This window comes from Megalobrama amblycephala, linkage group LG2 (genome assembly GCF_018812025.1).
Source record: "Megalobrama amblycephala isolate DHTTF-2021 linkage group LG2, ASM1881202v1, whole genome shotgun sequence".
NCBI classification, from domain to species: domain Eukaryota; kingdom Metazoa; phylum Chordata; class Actinopteri; order Cypriniformes; family Xenocyprididae; genus Megalobrama; species Megalobrama amblycephala.
This window is the reverse complement of record NC_063045.1, coordinates 36,077,512-36,100,258: the sequence shown is the minus strand read 5'-3', so window position 1 is coordinate 36,100,258 and position 22,747 is coordinate 36,077,512. Positions and strand designations below refer to the sequence as shown.

Here is a 22,747-nt window from a genome sequence, read left to right as displayed (position 1 = left end):
TCAGACAAAGTCGAATTAAACTGCAAACTTAAAAATAAATAAAATCAACAAATATATAAATAAATGTGGTTTGAAAAATACCATGGTTTGACTGACCATGGTACACATCCAAAACCATAGTAATACAATGGTATTTTTAAAATGCATAGTCAGGCTTTTTATCCAGAAAAGTCATATTAAACTGCACACTTAAAAAAAAAAAATAAATAAAAAAAAAAAAATACAAAAAATAAACCAGTGTACTTCAAAATATACCATGATTTTACCACAGAACATGTCTAATACCATCATATTTTTGTGTAAGTGCATAGTCAGGTAAAGTCACATTACCTGCAAAAAACATTAAGATATTTTGCATCGTGAAATTTCAATGACAAATCATGACAATTTAGCAATGCAGTCTTTATGTTTCTGTATCTTATTGGTCCAAATTTTTTTCTTATTTTTTCTTTCTCTCTTTTGATTTTGTGGTTAAATATGACCTGAGTGTGTTTTTGACAGGTTTCATGAGATCCTAAGAGACAAGTAAGTAGGTGCAACTCACGGAGGAAGTCATACCTGGGAATCAGTGAGCTGGAAAACGTCTTTGTAAGCCAGGTAGACGAGGAAAGAGTTAATGCCTGCACACAAAGACAGGGTATGAAATTACAGAGGGAAATGTTGGTGAGACATTAGGTGAAACAGCGCAGCAGCAGAATTCCTGACCGATGGAGTAAACGCTTTCTCTGGTGGGTTCATACAGCAGATACAAATGTTCACATGAGGGAACGCTGGCAGTGCTTTACCATGATCTTTGACGAGTGTCTCCATCTCCTCTTGTACACCCTTGTGCCATTCGGTGATGTCCAAGTGAAGGGAATAGTCACAGCACGCTTTGCTGTCTGCCCATTCCCGCCACTGATTGAAGGCTGAGATCAAACTCGTCCCGGGTTCAGGCACCACATGATCGACTGTTCACACACACAGTGGTTAGGCAGATATTAAAGAGCTCCTACAGATTAAAAAGCACTTCAATCAGTTAAATAATGCTGCTCTGAGCTGAACTGAGGACAAACAGAGAGATCAAAACAGTCTCTTGTGCTATTTAAAGCACACTGTCTCCATCCGGTCTGCCATACTGTCAGACACTAAATGATGGCTGCATCATGAAAGTGACTCAGCCAAACATTACAGCTTTGATAAGACTCACGAAAAAGTAACATAGTTGTTGGATAGCAGGTCTAACCAAAGCTTTACTGTGTTATCTTTATTAAGACCAAAGGATCCACAGGCAAACTGGAGAAAGTGTGAGTGGTGCTTGCAAGGGCATTACTAGATGGTTGCTATGGCACTGTCGTGGTTGCTATGGCATTTGCGTGGTTGCAATGGGATTGGGCCCAAGTCTCTATACTATTCTTGTCCCTAGATATTAGCAGTTGCTAAGGTGTTCTGATTAGTGTTTAAAGCATTACTATGCATTTGCTCAGGTGCTGTGGGTGCTTGCCAGGGTGTTGCTAGGTGGTTGCTAGGCAGTGGTGGGTGGTTGCAATGGGATTGGGCCCAAGTCTCTATACTATTTTTGAACCTAGATATTAGCAGTTGCTAAGGTGTTCTGATTAGTGTTTAAAGCATTACTATGCATTTGCTCTGGTGTTCTGGGTGCTTGCCAGGGTGTTGCTAGGTGGTTGCTAGGCAGTGGTGGGTGGTTGCAATGGGATTGGGCCCAAGTCTCTATACTATTTTTGAACCTAGATATTAGCAGTTGCTAAGGTGTTCTAAGTAGTGTTTAAAGCATTACTATGCGTTTGCTCAGGTGCTGTGGGTGCTTGCCAGGGTGTTGCTAGGTGGTTGCTAGGCAGTGGTGGGTGGTTGCAATGGGATTGGGCCCAAGTCTCTATACTATTCTTGTCCCTTGATATTAGCGGTTGCTAAGGTGTTCTGAGTAGTGTTTAAAGCATTACTATGCATTTGCTCAGGTGCTGTGGGTGCTTGCCAGGGTGTTGCTAGGTGGTTGCTAGGCAGTGGTGGGTGGTTGCAATGGGATTGGGCCCAAGTCTCTATACTATTTTTGAACCTAGATATTAGCAGTTGCTAAGGTGTTCTGATTAGTGTTTAAAGCATTACTATGCATTTGCTCAGGTGCTGTGGGTGCTTGCCAGGGTGTTGCTAGGTGGTTGCTAGGCAGTGGTGGGTGGTTGCAATGGGATTGGGCCCAAGTCTCTATACTATTTTTGAACCTAGATATTAGCAGTTGCTAAGGTGTTCTAAGTAGTGTTTAAAGCATTACTATGCGTTTGCTCAGGTGCTGTGGGTGCTTGCCAGGGTGTTGCTAGGTGGTTGCTAGGCAGTGGTGGGTGGTTGCAATGGGATTGGGCCCAAGTCTCTATACTATTTTTGAACCTAGATATTAGCAGTTGCTAAGGTGTTCTGATTAGTGTTTAAAGCATTACTATGCATTTGCTCAGGTGCTGTGGGTGCTTGCCTTGGTGTGTTGCTAGGTGGTTGTGGGTCATTGCTATAGGATTGGGCCCAAGTCTTTATAATATTCTTGTCCCTAGATATTAGCGGTTGCTAAGGTGTTCTGAGTAGTGTTTAAAGCATTACTATGCATTTGCTCAGGTGCTGTGGGTGCTTGCCAGGGTGTTGCTAGGTGGTTGCTAGGCAGTGGTGGGTGGTTGCAATGGGATTGGGCCCAAGTCTCTATACTATTCTTGTCCCTTGATATTAGCGGTTGCTAAGGTGTTCTGAGTAGTGTTTAAAGCATTACTATGCATTTGCTCAGGTGCTGTGGGTGCTTGCCAGGGTGTTGCTAGGTGGTTGCTAGGCAGTGGTGGGTGGTTGCAATGGGATTGGGCCCAAGTCTCTATACTATTTTTGAACCTAGATATTAGCAGTTGCTAAGGTGTTCTGATTAGTGTTTAAAGCATTACTATGCATTTGCTCAGGTGCTATGGGTGCTTGCCAGGGTATTGCTTGGTGGTTGTGGGTCATTGCTATAGGATTGGGCCCGAGTCTTTATAATATTCTTGTCCCTAGATATAAGTGGTTGCTAAGGTGTTTCATAATACTGTTTAAAGCATTACTATGCATTTGCTCAGGTGCTGTGGGTGCTTGCCAGGGTGTTGCTAGGTGGTTGCTAGGCAGTGGTGGGTGGTTGCAATGGGATTGGGCCCAAGTCTCTATACTATTTTTGAACCTAGATATTAGCAGTTGCTAAGGTGTTCTGATTAGTGTTTAAAGCATTACTATGCATTTGCTCAGGTGCTATGGGTGCTTGCCAGGGTATTGCTTGGTGGTTGTGGGTCATTGCTATAGGATTGGGCCCGAGTCTTTATAATATTCTTGTCCCTAGATATAAGTGGTTGCTAAGGTGTTTCATAATACTGTTTAAAGCATTACTATGCATTTGCTCAGGTGCTGTGGGTGCTTGCCAGGGTGTTGCTAGGTGGTTGCTAGGCAGTGGTGGGTGGTTGCAATGGGATTGGGCCCAAGTCTCTATACTATTTTTGAACCTAGATATTAGCAGTTGCTAAGGTGTTCTGATTAGTGTTTAAAGCATTACTATGCATTTGCTCAGGTGCTATGGGTGCTTGCCAGGGTATTGCTTGGTGGTTGTGGGTCATTGCTATAGGATTGGGCCCGAGTCTTTATAATATTCTTGTCCCTAGATATAAGTGGTTGCTAAGGTGTTTCATAATACTGTTTAAAGCATTACTATGCATTTGCTCAGGTGCTGTGGGTGCTTGCCTTGGTGTGTTGCTAGGTGATTGTGGGTCATTGCTATAGGATTGGGCCCAAGTCTTTATAATATTCTTGTCCCTAGATATTAGCGGTTGCTAAGGTGTTCTGAGTAGTGTTTAAAGCATTACTATGCATTTGCTCAGGTGTTGTGGGTGCTTGCCAGGGTGTTGCTAGGTGGCTGCTAGGCAGTGGTGGGTGGTTGCAATGGGATTGGGCCCAAGTCTCTATACTATTCTTGTCCCTAGATATTAGCGGTTGCTAAGGTGTTTTGATTAGCGTTTAAAGCATTACTATGCATTTGCTCAGGTGTTGTGGGTGCTTGCCAGGGTGTTGCTAGGTGGTTGCTAGGTGGTTGTGGGTCATTGCTATGGGATTGGGCCGAAGTCTTTATAATATTCTTGTCCCTAGATATAAGCGGTTGCTAAGGTGTTCTGAATACTGTTTATAGCATTACTATGCATTTGCTCAGGTGCTGTGGGTGCTTGCCATGGTGTGTTGCTAGGTGGTTGCTATGATTTTGTGGGTGGTTGCTATGGGATTCTATAACATTCTTGTCCCTAGATATTAGTGGTTACTAAGGTGTTCTGAGTAATGTTTGGGGCTTGAGCCCCTGTCCCTTAAATTTCTAATAGTAAAGTGCCCTTTCAGTCGTATTGTGGTGAACCCTGAAAGCGATTTCAACTGAGGGGGGCGAACCCCCCACCACCCCCACCACCCAAAAAGCGATTTTAACCGAAGGGGACACACCCCCCACCACCCCCGAAACCAAGGGGACAAATTCCTAATACTGAGGACAGTTTCACACGTACTGATCATGGTGGTTCCTCCAGCCAGCGCAGCGCGGGTGCCTTGGTAGAAGTCATCTGCAGCAGTCATGCCCCTGTCAGGCATCTGGAAGCGTGTGTGCACATCAATGCCACCTGGCATCACCATACGCCCATGGGCATCGATGGTTTTCACCCCACCAGGCACTATCAGATTTTCTCCAATTTGCCTGTGCGTAAGAGATGAAAAAGCAATACAGGTTTTATGAATCTTAATTTCATTTCAAGGGCCAAATTTAAATGGCTATTTCATTATCTCATTATGTGTCATGTGATATAAAGGCACATTTTGTACACACTAACCTCATAACCTAGAATAGTTCTCCCAAAAATTGTTTCTATCTATCTATCTATCTATCTATCTATCTATCTATCTATCTATCTATCTATCTATCTATCTATCTATCTATCTATCTATCTATCTATCTATCTATTTATCTATCTATCTGTCTGTCTGTCTGTCTGTCTGTCTGTCTCTCTATCTCTCTATATTTAAATTACTCTAATGTGATTAGCAATCTGTTATAAAACAATGTAAGAATCTCTCACACTCACTTGATCAGGCCATCTTCCATATAGATGTCGGCACAGAATGACTGATCATCATTCACAATCTTAGCCCCTTTAATCAAGAGACGGTCACTCTGTAAAGATAAAAAAGTCGCTTTAGTATCCTAACGAAGTACATGTGCAAACTGTCTATTGACCTTGGCACAGCACTGAAGAACAATGCTGCAAGGTGAAAATGGTGTTAGAAGCATTAATTAAATACTCAACATCAGTCAGCACCAATAAGTATAAAACATAATATACCACAAAAACACAAATTTAACAGGAGCCAGTAAATCAGAGCTTATAAGGCACCACACCAGTATAGCGTCGTCCACATTCTTTATGAGAAGCATCACTCAATTCTGTGGCCTTCACAGTTATAAACACATGTTCACCATGGAAGTTTTATCTGTCACTGTGCTACAATGTACTCAGTTAAACATTAACGACACTGATTCACTCTTACAACCTGAGCTGAAACTGCTATTTCTAGTCTAATGCATACTGCATCCGTGGTGGGGATTTTGATTCATCTCAGTAACTTGAAACTTTTGAAGCTGTTCAGCAAAATGATTAGTTCTGATTCATTTAGTGACCCTTTCTACAGGTCACATAGTTACGCTAGTCTTTTGTGTGTTATGCGTGAGTCAAATTTACTCAACCAATTTAATTAAAACACTATACCTAAAAAATGTTAGAAGTCTTACTACAATATGCATGTCTACAAAAGTACTACAGTTCGGTTTATATTAAAATTGCGTATGGTCATTTTTACACATTCATATACATTCATAATTCCTTTATCACCTTTATCTCCTTGTAGTAAACAAGACTGGCTCACACACACACAACTGAAGGAACTACAAGCAGATACTCATTCTCAATGTTTCAATTGTTCAGTTCATTCACCAGTCTCGATCAGACTAGAAACAATGACTCATTCTGCGAAGGGGGCGTGTTCATTCAGCAGGAAAACCAATGAAACGCTTCTTCACAGCCCGCACTTGAATTCCATTGGTTTGCACTTTAAGTCAGTCTTTTACGTTTCAGTGAATGAAAAATATGAGACAGTACAAGGAAGTAAACAAGAATGAATTGTTACTTATTTACTTATTTTGTAACAAAAGCAGATGTTTTTATTTAAAAAAAAAAAAATTATTAATTTATTTGCTTTAAGTTTTTTGCTAGATATTTAAAAAACACTTTCATCTTTTCGAAGTAATTCAATAAATAATTACTTGAGTAAATAAAAAGTAAATAAAAATTAAATTAAAACTTTATTCAATAAATAAATGATGAAAAAATTAAGCAAATCTTGAATATAAATGTTGAAGCAAATAAATAAATAAATAAATAAATAAATATAAAAAACGATTTATTTACTCCCTAATGTATTTATTTTTGTCTTTTACAGTCTGATGCTGAAAAACCTAAAAACTGCAAAACAAAAAAAGTAACAACTATTATCCATCAAGAAAATAAGTGTATTTAACTTATATTGTATTTTAATAAATATTTATTTGCTTTACTTAAGTAATAATTTAATTGCCACACAAAGAAAGATAAAAATCATCTTTCTGTACTAATTACATAATTGCTTGAGTAATGCAAAAATAAATATATACATAAATATTAACCTAAAACTATCATCTTTATATAGCATAAACACTGACTCGTTCAGTGAAAGGGGCATGTTTGTTCATTAGGTCCAACCAATAAAATTCTTCTTCACAATACGCCCTCAAATGCTATTGATTTATGCTATATTCAGATTTTGGTGCCAGGAAAGCAGTGTAACGCTGCACTAAACAAAAACTAAAAAAAAAAAGTTCATTCAAAAGATTCATTCACTTGAGTCATCTTAATGTCCAAAAGTGTCCCAAATTTTTCCTGAATTAGATGCTTTATACATTTCCCAAGCAAAGAATGAGTAAGATGAAAATAGTTTCTTTTCATGCATCTTTCCATACAGCATCATGCCTCCCTACAGTATGAAGGATAAAGTTGGCTAGACACCCTGGTACGGACGCCGCCACTCAGGATTCTCTTTACATTCAGGGCCCCAGAAGAACGTTCATTTTTCTGAAAGGGGAGCAGTGGAACAATTCCAGTCACAAGGCCCTCGGCATCGTACGGGGACAAAGGCGGCTCTGTCTGCGTTTCTGCCTCTTTGCGTGCTTGTTGGCAACCCAGCAACATGAGGCCCTGGGTGGCTTCCCAAGCCCTGCCCTGATTCACTTAGCGATGAAAGAAAATACTCCAGTGACCTAACATCTCCCACTACACATCTCAGGACAAGGAAAACAACATCAGATACAATTTTACTAAAACCAAACGGTGCTTCATTTCCTTTAGTATTTAGTGAGTTTAATTTATTGACAAACCACCAGCTTCTATAGAAGAATGCCTTCTACTTTTAATTCCCAGATCTTTGCCGAGGGGCTTCTGGGACCATGCGAGTGGCTTTGGCGGTCAGCCACACGGAACAGCTGCTTCATAACATGCATTACATAATGCCGACAATCACTGCAATCCATTTCCTCAGTCTCTGTGCACAAATTGACCAATCACAGGCATCAATGCTAGGCTAAAGAATTATGACATCACCAGAAAGGTCATAAGGTTAATTAGAGGAAGTCTGAAAAAAATAAGGACTCTATGAACTTAACTGGTGCTTGTTTTGGACCTTTTCCAGAGTCACAGTGCTGGATATATAGTGTGTGTGAAAACACACAGGAAGTCTCCAGCTCCATAAATGATAAAGTAAGTTTGAACAGACATGCTAACATAACATTATAATGTATAAAGGACATTACATTTTAGACCAGAAGCAGACTAACATAGTGATGCTTCGTGCTCATTCGCACTCGAGAAATAGTAATCCAAGTTGACTGACTTCCAGTCTCTGGGTTTAACCACTTGCAGTTCCATCCCTCACTTATTTAGAAGCAGATTTAGTTGAGTCAGAATCTAGCTGCCAGATTGATCCACATATGATCCTCTTAAAAGAAAACCGAAAGAGTACCTTGTCTGTTAGCGTGCATGGTGTCTTTTCCCCCTCTTAAGTCGTTATGAATGGGATATCCTGTATGTTACTTGGCAGGTAAGAAAACACGCAGACTGTTTGGTTCGAGTCAGAGTCAAGATTGTGCTTTGTGCTGGGGGTGAACATGAGACACAACAGCAGATCAGCACAGCAGAGCATTCTGGGACAGCTCACTGGGTTGCACTGGAGCTGCTGCGGTTGCCATGGTAACCAGGCGACTGGGTTGAGGAGGGAATCACAGCATTTTATATTTCATGATTCAATAAATGTAAAAATTCAAAAACTACATGCAAAATAAAGATGATATAGTCCAATTTTGTAATATCTATTTAATTCCTTATACATTACATAAGAATATATTTGTTTTTATACATTTCTTATGCATGTTTATTTATACATTACTTATTTACGTATGTATTTATTTTACAGATAATAGCTTTGTTTTAAATAAATATTTATTCATTTATTTACTAAATAAAGATTATATTTTATTTTAATAAATATGCATTTATTTCCTTTACTAAAGTATTTTTAATTACTGCAGAAATATGATAAAACTTTAAAATACTTATTCAATGAATAAATATTGTAAATACACTGCTTATCTGCTTACATATTTTTAGTTACTAAATTATTATTTTATTTTAAATTTAAAAAAAAAATCTAATTATTTTCTAAATAAAGATATTTTAATGTAATAAATATTCATTTATTTCCTCTACCAAAGTAATTTATTTAATTACTACAGAAAGATGATACATATTTTTAAAAAACTATCATCTTTATAGTAATTAGTAATGCAATAAATAAATAAATATTACAATAAACTAGCATTTTTATTTAGTAAATAAATATTGTAAATACATTGCTTATTTGCTAAATATTTATGTATTTACTAAATAGTTTTATTTTAAATAAACATAAAATATTTTATTGTAATATTTATTTATATTTGCTTTATAAATAATTGAGTAAAGCAAAAATAAAAACATTAAAATATAAACATTTTATCATTATTAAATAAATGAATAAATAATAAAGCAACTACTAAATATTTACTCACAATTTATTTATTTTTGTCTTTTACAGTAGGTCTGATGCTGAAGAATCTAGTATACTGCAAACAAGAATGTAACAGATTATCTAAGTTATTAACGTGTGATTATGCAACAATGCCAGTGAGTTATTAACATGAAAATAAGTGAAATTAACTATGCAGTCAATGAATTTATGAACATAAAAATTCCTTACTGATATCAGACCTCATAACTACAGCTAAAAGTGACCAGGCAGGTGGTGAATTAAAGCTAACATTCATCTTTAATGAGGCACAAGAAGGTGTCCGTCACCCTCCTCCGCCTGTCTGCGCAGCTGACCAATGCAGCTGGTCCGCCCAGACCCACCCATCAACCATTCCAGCCAGCCTACATCACACCAGCCATGCTGCCATATGCTTGTGTGTCAACTATGTGTGCATCAAACCACGCCTGTGTCTATTTATGCAGGAGAAAAAAATGACAGGAAACACAGATCTAATAAATCTAAAACAGTCTAAGAGGTCAATCTGAGTTTGTGTCTGTCACTTGCATAGCCATTTCAAATATCCGCTCTACAACTTGCGCCAGAACAATTCACCCAATTGTGCTGAAGCTTTTAGGAGGACAACATTTACGCACAGGGTCTGTGTGTCACAGTGCTTGGGAGGTCCGCAGTGAGCACATTCGGGTCGAGACTGCACATGAATTCCACTACAGTACAGAGAGAACAAGAGGTAATGACTGATGGGGCCAAGCTGTGACTACAGTTAGAATGAACGCAACAAGTAAAAATCCAAACCGAGAGACTTTTGCGCTAGGAAGGCAATTGATGTCAATCAGCAGATCTGTTTTGAAGCATTTCATTCCCATACTTTCCCAAACGCTGATGTGCCATAGACGCAACACTAAAAGACTGTAATAGGGGTGTGGCACAGACAGCTTTAGGCAACTCCACAAGCATTTCTCTCCATGAGGCTTCAAATAGGGCATTCTTCTTGCATATTCCCCTTATTTCTTATCTGAATACATTCCTAGCTGCATATTTGAATCTTTTTTTTTCTTCTTTTTTTTCTGCATGCAATCCTGCACGTGCTATAGGGATGAAGTCTCGGACTGGCTTTTCTCCAACCTCTTAGATCTTAGTAAGAGCTGGATGTGGTTTCCCTAACATGCTGGATGGAAACCACAGCCCACCTACTTCTCATTCAACACAGCTTAGAGAATCTAAAAGGGTGTCCCAAAGCTCTCCCCCAAACCTCAGCTGAAAGTGCTTCCTTTGAAAAGAAACAAAGGCACACCCGCCACCAGCCGAGCCGAGTGGGAGCTCCATTCGACCGTCTCTGAACAGCTATTTGCAGCATGTCTTACAATAAAACAGATCAAATTAGGTGCATTGTGATGCCATAAATATATGTTATAATCAGAGGGGTGGGGACACATGATAATGTCTATTCTATTGTGACTCTACATACAATTATTTCATGGCTTGGCTTGACCAAATGCAAAAATACATAGATATGGGTCATGAAGTGCCCCTATTATAAATCAAGCCTACTGTACTGAGGAAGGAAACGTGATCATTTTCCCCCGGTTTGCCATGCGTTTTTCCATTATCCTGTACCGCTCCCTCAAACACGTTTTTGTGCATTTTGTTCGCCTAAAAGTCACATTGGTCAAATACAGGTTTGATAATTGGCTGTTTTAATGCAATTATTAGATAAACTACACGTGGAATGATACGCTTTGTTCGTTATACTACATTATAACAGTCTGTGTGGTAGCTTCACGCGAGCTACGCGACGCAAAGTTGACGGTGCAAACAGCTTCATTAATATAAAGGGAACGTTTCTGTTTTGTTGCGTCGCGGTGTAGATGGGGTGTGAATCCCATAACCGTCATAGAAATGCTGCAGTGCTGCTTCAAGAACTATATTTTAGACGTTGACAGCTGAATTTCGCTCAAAGAATCACAAGTTTACCGGCTCCAAGCACCTGAGTAACGTAACATAATTTAGCTAACGTTACGCGAAGCAGGAGATCAGCGTTCGCGAGCGTTGCGTTTAGTTCTGATCAGAGCATTGCAAATCAAACACATTTATTCTTTTAAATATTTCTAAGCATGCTTTATACTTAATTAATAATTAAAGAAGATATTCCATAACTCACGGTTATGCGGGGAATATTCTTCTTGCCCTGATAGCCAGACATCTTCGTTATGCTCTATTCCCTTTGATGAACCGTTATCACTGTAATAATGGATGCAACGATCTGTTTGGGAAGGGAAATGGCTTGGTTTAGGACAATTTTGTAGTCCTCGAGAAATTAAGAGGCGAACGGAGGAGGCAAAAGCGCTAGAAATGTAAAGGACAAAGGACCTGTGCCCAATATCTCCTCTCCACTGATGCACCAAGTCCACCCAGACTGTCTGAGACAAAACGAGAGATTTTCATAGCGGAGAGCAGCGCGCATGCGCACAACCCCGCCCTGGATAGCCAGCAGCTCCTCCTCTGAGTCCAGAGAGCATTGGTGACCAATGTTTCAGACAATGGTTTTAATGGCACACGGATCAGTGTTTGCATGATTTGACAATGATGGGAAAAAAATGAAACAAACAAACAGTTTTAGCAATGAATATTACATATTGTATGCTAACGATTATGTCGTTTAATTAAAAGGTCAGTGAGGTGACATTTTTTGGGACAATCAGTTAACTAGTTTTTTGTTTGTTTTGTTTTGTTTTGTTTTTTAAAGACATTAAAAATCGATTCATAAGGATAATGATTTAAATACACAAACAATGTGTACATAAAAAAAGAAACATTTTTAATTTGTAAATTAAAATTCATGTAGATACTTTTGAGAGGCTAAAAGTCCAAAAAGGCCTAAGTCTATAATAATAATAAAACAATCTTATTGGAAGGTAAAATTGCTTGTGGGGGAAAAAAGAGAAATTATATTTCTCTTATTATATTGGTATATAAAGAAAAATAAATAACAATAAAGCATTTTTTCATATTATTAATCATATGATATTCTTATACACTTTTGATCAGTTTTGATCTTGACATATCTTGACCATTTAATGAAAAGGCTTGCTTTATTCAAAGCCCTATGACTATTCATGACTCAAACATTTATGTTTTTTGAAACAAAAGAATATTTGAATATTATGTTTGTAAATGGCTTGAAAATAAATGGTTTGATAATAAAGTTGTGTACACAATAAGCAAATAAAATAAATGTGATAGCCTCAGATTGCCATTATGAGTAATAAAACAATGTGTTTGCACAGTTTTAGTTCAGAACAGTATGTAATAACACCACACTTAATGCCTTCTTTTGCCTCAAATTAACACTGTAAACCGGAATACGTTCAGAAAATGCTAACTTGCTAACATGCTAACAATGGCATGGTATAGCACTTGCTGAATGAGCGCATCAATATAAAGCATTAAACATATCTGCTGTCAAAAAAAGCCGCATGCATCACTTGTCATCAAAAACACACATTAACAGAAACTCTTCTAAATTAGTATAACAAAACATTAATTTCTACTAAATCTCCCACTTAACATTAATCTTGCACACACACACACACACAAAAACAACATCATATAACACTTAGCATGTACTCTTCCTTTCGAGTGCCATGGGCAAAGCAAGCTGGAAAAAAGAATTCCCAGCCAATTTCAATTAAACTTAAGTTAATCTAAACTAAAAGAAATAAGTTCATAAAACTCAAAATAATGAAACAGTTCAGTTTACTTAAAATATATCAGTTCGGTGCACTTGAAATAAAAAGAAAGTGCAAAATACTCATAAAAGTTCATTTGACTGAACTAATTTGTTTAATTTAAGTTTGTCCTACTCAAATCAATTAATTATTTTTGAGCATTAGGGTTTAGTGTATATAATATGCAAAGACTACAGCTCAACATCCGGGTCCTTCGGGCTACTTAGGTCTCAATGCAGTAGACTTAAGCATGCTATTGATCTCTGCAGTCATTAAGGCCTGTCAGTGAGGAAAAAAGCATAGGAGTGGCTTTAAATCACACTTGCCGAACAGAACAATTTCCTGTTTGATAGACTGGGTGCAATAGAGCTCTTTTTGCATAGTACAAGGGTAACAACATTCAGTAAAATGGTTATACAGTTTTCTCTTCCATGGTTTGTGTGAATAAGGAGGGTAATTCTGAATATATAAAGAGGGAAAACAGGCATATGAGCTTTTTAACAGTTCCCAAGTTATTGCTCTTAAAGCCCTATTGGGGCATACTGCAATCATCGTTCAGCATCATTGTCTTTGTAGCTATGGTTACTGCATCCAGATAGCAAGGCCCACAGATACAGAATTATTGGGCTCTTGTGAACAAGAACTGGACTGTAAAGTCATCTTGTTTTGTAGGGGTTGTAGATTTTCTTATTAAAACAAAAAATAATAAATAGCTAGAAGAGCTGCACCTTATTTCTAAATGTACGATCCTTTGCAAGGTATAGACCTTTTGCGCCAGAGAAACAAGTGCGCAGACATCTTTCGAATTTTGTGTTTGAACTTCTGTTTTTGTGGTAGCTCTGAATATTTCTATGGCATTGTTGTTGAAGAGTAATTAGCTGGTCAAGTGAATTCACTTAATGTCAGTTAGACGGGGAATATTTTAAAATGAGTGGTTCTTTCATAAATCCGTAAGATCTTACCTTCACGCTGTTAAATAAAAAACGAAAGACAGAACCCCGGTGCAGTGCTGAAAAGGGGCGGGGCGACATAAGGTCTATAATGACCACTGAGGTTGTATGTATCCTTGAACGTTTTTACTGTGAGAACAACAGAAAATATTCAGGCCTTAAAAGAATTCACGATTTTATTCACCCACAACAACTTTAACAATAAATAGGGAGCATTGTACAGTCAGCTGGTTGTTAGTGCAAAACAAATCCCGGCAGGGTGATCAGATTTTTTATTATACTGAAGGAGTGCATTTTACCATAATAATCTATAATAATCACCTGAATATTACTACTTGCTGAATAAGTAAATCAATGGAAACTAAGTTTAAATGATTTTGAATAACATAGTAGGAGATTGGTTGCCAGGGAAAATGTAAAATATACAGTTTAAAAGGTTAATATACAAAAATATCTGACAACAGGATGCTGCGATTGACCAATCAGAATTAATAGAACAGTGTAACAGAGTGCAACAGTCAGTTTCTGGAAGTAAAAACTCCATAAGGAAATTGATTTCGATAACTTATAAACCTTTAAAAATAGCCTTTTTGAGCTACGAGGTTGTTAATCCGTGGTATTTGCTTCTGCTGAAGCCGTCAGCCTGCATTATTTCATCTTATTTTTAAAATAATTGTGTTTTACAGTGGAATTCCTGGTGAAAAACTACATTACCCATGATGCTGTACAGAAAATTACACCAATCAGAGAGTCCAAAAAAAGCTCTTTAACTTACTCCCATGAAGCAATGCGAATGACGTAATCGAATGTTCACTAATATACTGTCCATATTTGGCAATAAACTTAAAACATTAATCAGCGTCCATAAATGAGTATAGTTTTATATTTTCTCCACCGTTTTCGCAATGCTTCATGGGATTGTAGTTCTTTCTATCACTAAAGGGATAGTTCACCCAAAAATGAAAATTGTCCCATGATTTACTCACCCTCAAGCCATCCTAGGTGTATATGACTATCTTCTTTCAGACAAACACAAAAAATATCCTTGCTCTTCCAAGCTTTATAATAGTAGTGAATGGGGGGCAAGATTTTGAAGACCCAAAAAATGCATCCATCCATCATAAAAATAATTCATATGGCTCCAGGGGTTAAAGCCTTCTGAAGCGAAGTGATGGTTTTTTGTAAGAAAAATTTCCATATTTAAAACTTTTTAAACTAAAACAACCAGCGGCAGACGACCGTACACACACACAAGTCGACTTGCACCACAACAGTAATCCCTGACGTGAAGTATGACACAGGATGTATGAGTATCGTAAGCTTAGACGCCTCTTGCGGTTTAAACAAATAGGGCTGTGTAATAATTCAAGCTCCTCTTCTTTTATATCGAAATCCTCCAACATTTCTATTTAAAATTTCTCGTTTTAGACTTCTAATTTGTGACCAGTGTTTTGTTTTACTCTATCCTCTGTGCTTCTGCGTTTCTCATTGTGTCATGCGTCGGGTCAGGGATTACTCTTCCACCGCAGCTAGTTATTATAGTTAATAAAGTTTTAAATATGGATATTTTTCTTTCAAAAAAAAAAAATAAATCTCAGATTGTGTGTCTGAAAGATAATCATAGACCTAGGATGGCTTGAAGGTGAGTAAATAATGGGATAATTTTAATTTTATACAGTCTTGTACCTTTGTCTTTTTGTCTGATTTTCAAAAACTTTTTTTGCTTCAAATCAAAGTTTGTAGTGTTGTGATTAACCATAGCTGATTGGCTTGGTTCATGACTTATAACTCTTTACGAAGAAAATTTTAAAAACCCTATGGGAAAAAAGAATGGAAAAAATACATAACAGCTTCAAAATTTGCATTTTCGATATGGGTGTGTGTAATTTAAGCTGTAGAGCAAAAAGTATTGTCAAGTTAGACCTTATTTTACACATAAATTGAAAAACCCCATTATAAAAGCCCAAAGGATTTAGGGTTCTGACGTCATCCCTGCACCACTCTGTAAGTTCACATGTGGACTGTAAATTAATAGATCAATATCAAAAATCATGTAATTAAAAAGGATTTAAGGAATTTTACTTCTAAGTAAGAACAAAATCATTCACGAACCACTTAGAGTGTTGACTCTGAAAATATATTTAAATTTTTTTTAATGATTTTAAACCAGTATTCATATCCATCTCACCATATTAGCTACAATATGGAACCATTTTTCAGATCTAAGCCTATATAAATATACTCCAAGCTATATTTTGGAGAATTGGTTGATTGTTATTATAAGCAAGGGAGGCTTCATTTGAATTAAGATTGATATATGCAATCAGACTGCTTCCACCCACATGACAATGCACAATCCCTGCTTACCTCGTCGTTTAGGTTCTGCAGAATCTCTTTCCCGGCACTTCTTCTGATCTCCACCTTTCGTGGTTTGGTGATATCCTTCTGCCTCTCGATCACTCGACCTTTCCCTGAGGACAGCGAGTCGAAGTCCAGCGTCTTGTTCTCTGACGAACCCTCCACCGGGCAGAACATGCCACAGAATTTCTGCCGTGGCTGGTTGGGGCTGGAGCTTCCCATGTTCTGGAAGAATGCAGGCACATCTCCGACAGCAGACATTTCTCTCAGTGAATACTGTCAGATGGATGCAAAGGCATGTAAACCTCTGGTTAGAGAGCAAGGAGTTGCTCTGTGGACACTAAATATTAGTTTTTCCATTGGGAGGTGAGAAACAGTATCACATGTGAGGCGAGGAGGTTCCTACAAATCCTAAAGGAATGCTAATGATTCTTTTTTGTTTTTCTAATGAGATAATAATTCAAATAAGAATCCTCTAAGAATAATATAAAATCCTACTGGGTACAAATATCAGTATATAGAAACTCCATTAGCATTTCTTCAGGATATTTGACAAAGGTAACACAAATGAGTTTTTCAAAACAATGAATTTCATTATCAACACCATTCAGCTCTGCATATTAACATGAAATTGATCGCAAAGATAGCAAACACTTCAATGAAAAGCCCTTTAGAAAAGATGCCTACTCATGTTGAACAATCTGTTGAACAACACAAAACATGAAGGATATATGCAAATAACTGTAAACTGTTATTAAACGCAACGCATCAGGATTTAAAAGCATTATATTTCGATGACAGATAGACAGAGAGAAAATCCAGAGATGTTACCGTACAGTAGACGTGAGACCGACGGAGGATGAGGTGACGTTCTGCTGGAGAGATGAGAGGAGAAACAGCGGAAGCGATGCGGTGTTTTGAGGGTTAAAGATGCAATGTGTCCATATCTGAGGGCTCTTTCCCCGGATGACTTGTCACTTAATGCCCATTGTGTGATAGTCTACCATTGTTAGCGCTCACACCATTTGTTTGGTGAACACGCGGTTGACGTGGTAAATAAAGAGAAATGTAGCCTATAGGTTTAGTCATAGCATGGATGATGACTCTTAATGTGTATTTATTTATTTTTTTCTTTTCTTGGGTCTTAAAGTGTCGTTGCTCCGTTGATAGTTGAAGCGCCACGCCCATGCAGGTTAAAGTTAAGGGCGCTGTCCTTTCAGCACCACGCGCCGGAGCCGCGACGAATCACGGAGGTTATAATTCACTGTTTATATGACTTTGGGTTATGAGTGGACGAGTTCTTGTGCTCAGTCTGTGCTGTTCTTATGCACACATGTGTCAGATGGACGTAGCCTACAGAATTTAACCGTGTTACTTCTCGTTTAGGGAAAGCAAATGTAAGAACTAAATGAAGAAATCAAAATGTAAGATGCAACTGCTAGCCTAGATAATTATAAATACAAAAATTAAAAATAAATATATAAAATGAAATAAATTTACCTATTGATCCTCAAAAATACTGAATTAAATTAATTAATTAATTTATTTTATAAAATGCCACATTAAAACAAAACTCAATGTCAAATCAATATATGCTGTCATTTACGAACAATTAGCCAATAACTATAGGCCTACTGATTTGATCTCAGCCCTAAAACAGTAATGGGCGCCTGGGTGGAGTTAGCCAACCGCTAACTATAAGACAAAACAATCTAATATGCAAGTCTCAAAATCATGCGGACAACATTTTAATCTATTATACAAATTACACCCTTTGCAAACAATGCTACATACGAACTATGCAAGTAAAAAAACTAGGCTAACATAGTACCATTCTTTTTGTCATTGTGCTTTTCAATTCTGGAGTAACAATAAATAAAACTATGTAGGCTAATCATATTTGTGGAACATAGTGTAACACGGGCGTGGTTTCACAAACGAGGTTTCTGCTTTCGCCGGTTCTGTCAGCTTATAGTCAACAAATTCACGTGTATTGCGCTGCCCACGGGGAAGCTTATACAGCGACAGTATTTACGACACTGGTAACAGACAATTGCGGTTATCAACCACAAAATGTTCAATGGTGTCGCCAACTCCAGCTTAATCTAAGCTCTGTCTGTGAAACCAGGCCAAAAGTACTTGGTTCATTTCAAGATGGATGACATTACATTACGAATCGTTAGGCTTGTTCGACTTGAAGTGGCGCTGCACAGACCGATTGGTGTATGACATCAAAGTACTGTGAGAGCGATTCGAAAGCACAGAGTCATCTGGTCTCTAACGCTGCATTCATATGGGGTGTTGGCGTTAACGCTTGACGGAGTGCGTGTCTGAAGCTTGTGTTGATGCAACCGTTAAAGTGATAACAGCCAATCACATACTTTCCGGTGTTGCATGAACGCAATTGGCTAGTGACTGCTCTAGAGGCGATCTGATTGGCTGATGCCTGCGTTGGCACTTGAAAAGTTGAGAAATCTTCAACTTCTGCCGCTTGCAACGCGAGTGAAGCGACGCGACGGAACCCACAATTCAGTTCGGCAATGCATGACGTCACCCATTCAAAGTAAACAAGAAGCGTTAACGCCTACGCCCCGTGTGAATGCAGCGTAATCACTCTCGCGGTCCTTTGATGTCATACACTGATCGGTCTGAGCAGCGTCGCTTCAAATCGAACAAGCCTAATAAAATACCTCAGAGATGACGTGTTTTTGTAGGCCAACTTAGCGGCACACGGGTTCCCTTGATCGAAAGCCTCTGCATTTTTCCCATAGACTTTTCAAAAAATCGCAAAAAATAAGCTCTGTGTTTAACAAAGGGTTATGACACTTACACGTTTTGTCTATCAAGATCATCTTTACAAGTTAACACAACATTTATACATTTTGAAGCCTAAATAAAGTTGTCAGATATAGAAAGCTAACAGTAGGCTATAAACGGACTACAGCACACCATGGTCGCGGATCAACGTCACCACCGCCAAACTTCCTCAAACTTTATTTAAAAACATGCTCGCTGATTATGATCTGCGCTGGGTATGAATACTTATCTACTTTTTCATGAGAAATGCTGTCCAAATGTCCTGTTTGTCATGATGACGTCTAAAGTTCCCACCAAAGGAAGTAGTCCTTTTTAGCAACTTGTTAGCAACCGCCGTTTTTAAGACACAATACAGGTTTTAAAAAAAAAATCACAAGCAGGTTATAACTGGTGTGTTTTATGTCATAGATCAAAACGTGAAAATATTTAGAGGCTTTGTTAACCACAGACCTTATTTCAGGCGATTTAGCAAAAACCCATAGACTTTAGGGCGATGGAACCGGAAGTCCTAAAATGCTAACTCACTTCCGGGTTTTGCATACAAAAACACGTCATCTCTGAGGTACTCGATTATATGCAGTTGAGTCGCTAGAAAGAACTGGTTAATAAGAGTTAATTGTTCAGAAATCGAAATATACTGGTCGTGTTGTATGTTTTGTACTGTCATTCAGTGTGTTTTTGGATTGTTCTGCTGACAAAACACTGCAGAAATATCTTTCCAAGAAATTTCAGTATCAACCACAATAATAAAAAAAAAAATCTGTAAGCTCCTCACAGATCACATATAATTTTCCACAGCTCATGCTGTCTGGACTTTTTTTTTTTTTTTTTTTTTTCAAATGGCGGATGCCAGTAAACAGTCCTCACAGCCTTGCTTTTTTATACCTGTCATGGCTCTGCTCTGAATAAGCCAAGGTCTATAGCAGCAACACATAGTAGCCTAATTATCATATTCGAAATAGATCGATTTCAAGTAAAAAAGCCAATATATTTGGCGCACAAATTTCTAATTTTGCTGAATATGTTGGTCAGTGGAACATTTCGGTGGAGAGTCGCTCATTGGAGACACATTCTGCTCGCTTCTCCAAAGAGCCCTCACAATAATAGCTCTGAAAGCCCAGTTTCCATAACAACAACATGTGTCCTTACTCGCTCAAAAGAGCTGCTGCTTTAGCTACTGTCTTTGCAGGCTGTTGGACTGAGGGGGGAAGACTGAGAAAGGCAGTTTGTGCCACAAAAGGAACAAAGGATCAACTCGTTTCATTTAATTCCCCCAAATCAAACAGACATGCATGCATAAAAATGATGTGAAAAGAAAACTTAATAGATTTTTCCAAAACACTTCTCTGGTTAACAGAAGTCACTATGTGGCTTAGATAATGGTCTTGTTTTGGAGCACGCAAGTATGCATACTTCATTACGGAACCTCAGAACACCTGTTTCAGCCAATCACAACACTGGAAGTTCAATTACAGCTCCTCCCCCTACAGCCTATGCGGTTGCCATGGGCTACTGCAAGGCTAGACTAATTCAAACAGGACTATGCAACTCACAGGAGCTAAATTTTTTAACCTGTTATTTTTAAGAATATTACTTATTTAAAAGAGTCTGAAATACACACAAAGCCCCCACCTGAGACAAAATAATTCAGTACATTTAATCTCAAATACTTCTGCAGTGTGAATACGGCACAGTAAGATAAAAAAAGATCAACACATGCATTACGTTTCATGTCGATGTCACTGAATGAAACGTATCAACTGTATTCTGATTTGATTTGTGTTGTGTTGTGCTGAAGAAAACGCCCTAGGTTGCAGCAATTGCTGACTCATCAGTTATTTGGCTTCTGCAATGCTATCTTAAGACTCCTGACAAACTGTGAAAAGAAAAAAAAGAAAAATCTGTAGTTGTAGGCAACTGTATCCATAAGCAGACACCACAAGATGTTGGAATACAGATGATGTATTTATCCACTTCCAGCTCGGTTAGAATGAGGCACACCCTTATATTCCCACCTGCACCACTAGAGGGCAGTTGAGTAACGCTTTAGACTGCTAACTCCATCTAAACTGATTTATTTTTAAATAAATTAAAACCAGGTGAACTCACAAAGGCAGTTTGGGCGCTTTAGTGTTGGTAAATTGGTTTCTGCCTCTTAGATGTGAGCACGTAACACCCCTCGAGGATATAGTACAAATGAATTTGTGCAGCATTTCGCACAAAATCAATGGATAAGATGGATTCAATGCTAATAGCTTTTCTGCACACTGCTGTAAAACCAATCAAAGGATACATGAAGCATTTCGACAACAGATATCATATAAGTGGCCCTCATAACTGGCACTGTGGTGCTTATTCAACCCTGGGTGGTCCATAAGGAACTTAAGCAAGGAACTGTTAAAGTCCACATTATCTCAGACAGAAAAAAATGACAGAGCAAAAATATGGCAGGCATTTCATATTCACAGTTTAGATGAGCGCATGAACTTGTACAAGAAACATGAGTCAGATGTAAGGGCTGGGCAGTTGCCAGAATGGTCCAAACTCATGTTTATGAGGAGCTGGGTCTGGTTAACCCTAACATCTCAATGAGAAAAAAAGCTACACTAATAGGAGGAATGTAGTAAGATCAAAATAAATGAGAGCTGCATGTAACATGACAAAGTTGATGAAAGGACCACAGACATGACTCTGTCTCTGGGCTGGTCTGACTCCAAAGTAATCATCTCAGAGAAGTATCAACAACAGGCTCGGTGTGTGAACTGTAGAGCCGAAGGAGAGCTGACCTCAGGTCAAATTCCCAGACATGTGCTTCAGAGCGCTAATACAGGCTAATTCTGTGTTCTGAGTGGTTGCTTGCTTTGCTGGGTGGTTACATACTTTCAAAAAGATTCAAGAAAATCCCAAACACTATATCATATTGATGGCTGACTTAGCAAAAAGTCTTTTTTATTTAAATAATAATAAAAAAAAAAATGACAAAAAAGACAAAATTATTAATTGTGCAAGAATGACAGCTAAATGTGCACCACAGAAGATATTTTTTTAGGTAAAATGAGTAACACATGATTAACTCTAACTACTATTAACTAACAAGAAACTCTGATTAATGAATTAGTAAGTAATAGTGCTCAGTTGAATGTGGTAGTTCACTATTAGCTAATCAGTAACTACTAGAGAACTAAGAACTACTAGGTTCATAATTTACATGAATGATGCATAATGTATAATTAATTCTTAAGAAAAGGTCATGGTAAGCCACTAGTAATGACTGAAGTATTACCAAATCCTTCAGAAGGAATTACTAATTATTTGGATCAGTATTCTAAAGTGAGAAACATGAAAACTCTCTACAGTAGTAAGTCATTGTAAACTTTTGAGGTTTTTGTACATTTTTGTACAGTTTTGTACAGTAATTCCTTCGGATGTATTTGGTAACACTTAAATAATTACTAGTGGGTTACTATGATCTTCACTTTAGAATACTGATCCAAATAAGTAGTTCCTTTAGAATGATGTAGTAACTCTTGAGTTGAGTTATTACTATTTAATACTTTACAAAAACCTCAAAAGTTTACAATGACTTCAGTAGTTACTAGAGAGTTTTCATGTTTCTCACTTTAGAATACTGATCCAAATAATTAGCAATTCCTTCTGAAGGATTTGGTAATACTTCAGTCATTACTAGTGGCTTACCATGACCTTTTCTTA

The 22,747-nt window shown here is 37.8% G+C and overlaps 1 protein-coding gene across 3 annotated transcripts in view; it reads right to left on the bottom strand.

Moving 5' to 3' along the window:
* The window catches only part of dpysl2b (dihydropyrimidinase like 2b), a 35,479-nt gene extending 17,799 nt beyond the window's left edge, over nucleotides 1-17,680 (bottom strand). The window contains exons 1-6 of one of the 3 annotated variants that reach the window (XM_048173482.1): nucleotides 17,056-17,680; nucleotides 16,229-16,495; nucleotides 5,100-5,188; nucleotides 4,530-4,714; nucleotides 786-950; nucleotides 559-620 (exon numbers count right to left, since the gene is read on the bottom strand). In XM_048173482.1, coding sequence (XP_048029439.1) covers nucleotides 559-620; nucleotides 786-950; nucleotides 4,530-4,714; nucleotides 5,100-5,188; nucleotides 16,229-16,480 — 753 coding nt within the window. In that variant the 5' untranslated portion in view covers nucleotides 16,481-16,495; nucleotides 17,056-17,680. Of the gene's footprint in view, nucleotides 1-558; nucleotides 621-785; nucleotides 951-4,529; nucleotides 4,715-5,099; nucleotides 5,189-11,344; nucleotides 11,634-16,228 lie in introns of those variants that run through there. The other 2 variants (XM_048173491.1, XM_048173499.1) reach the window with 2 other exon arrangements.
* Between the last annotated feature and the right edge of the window lie 5,067 nt (nucleotides 17,681-22,747).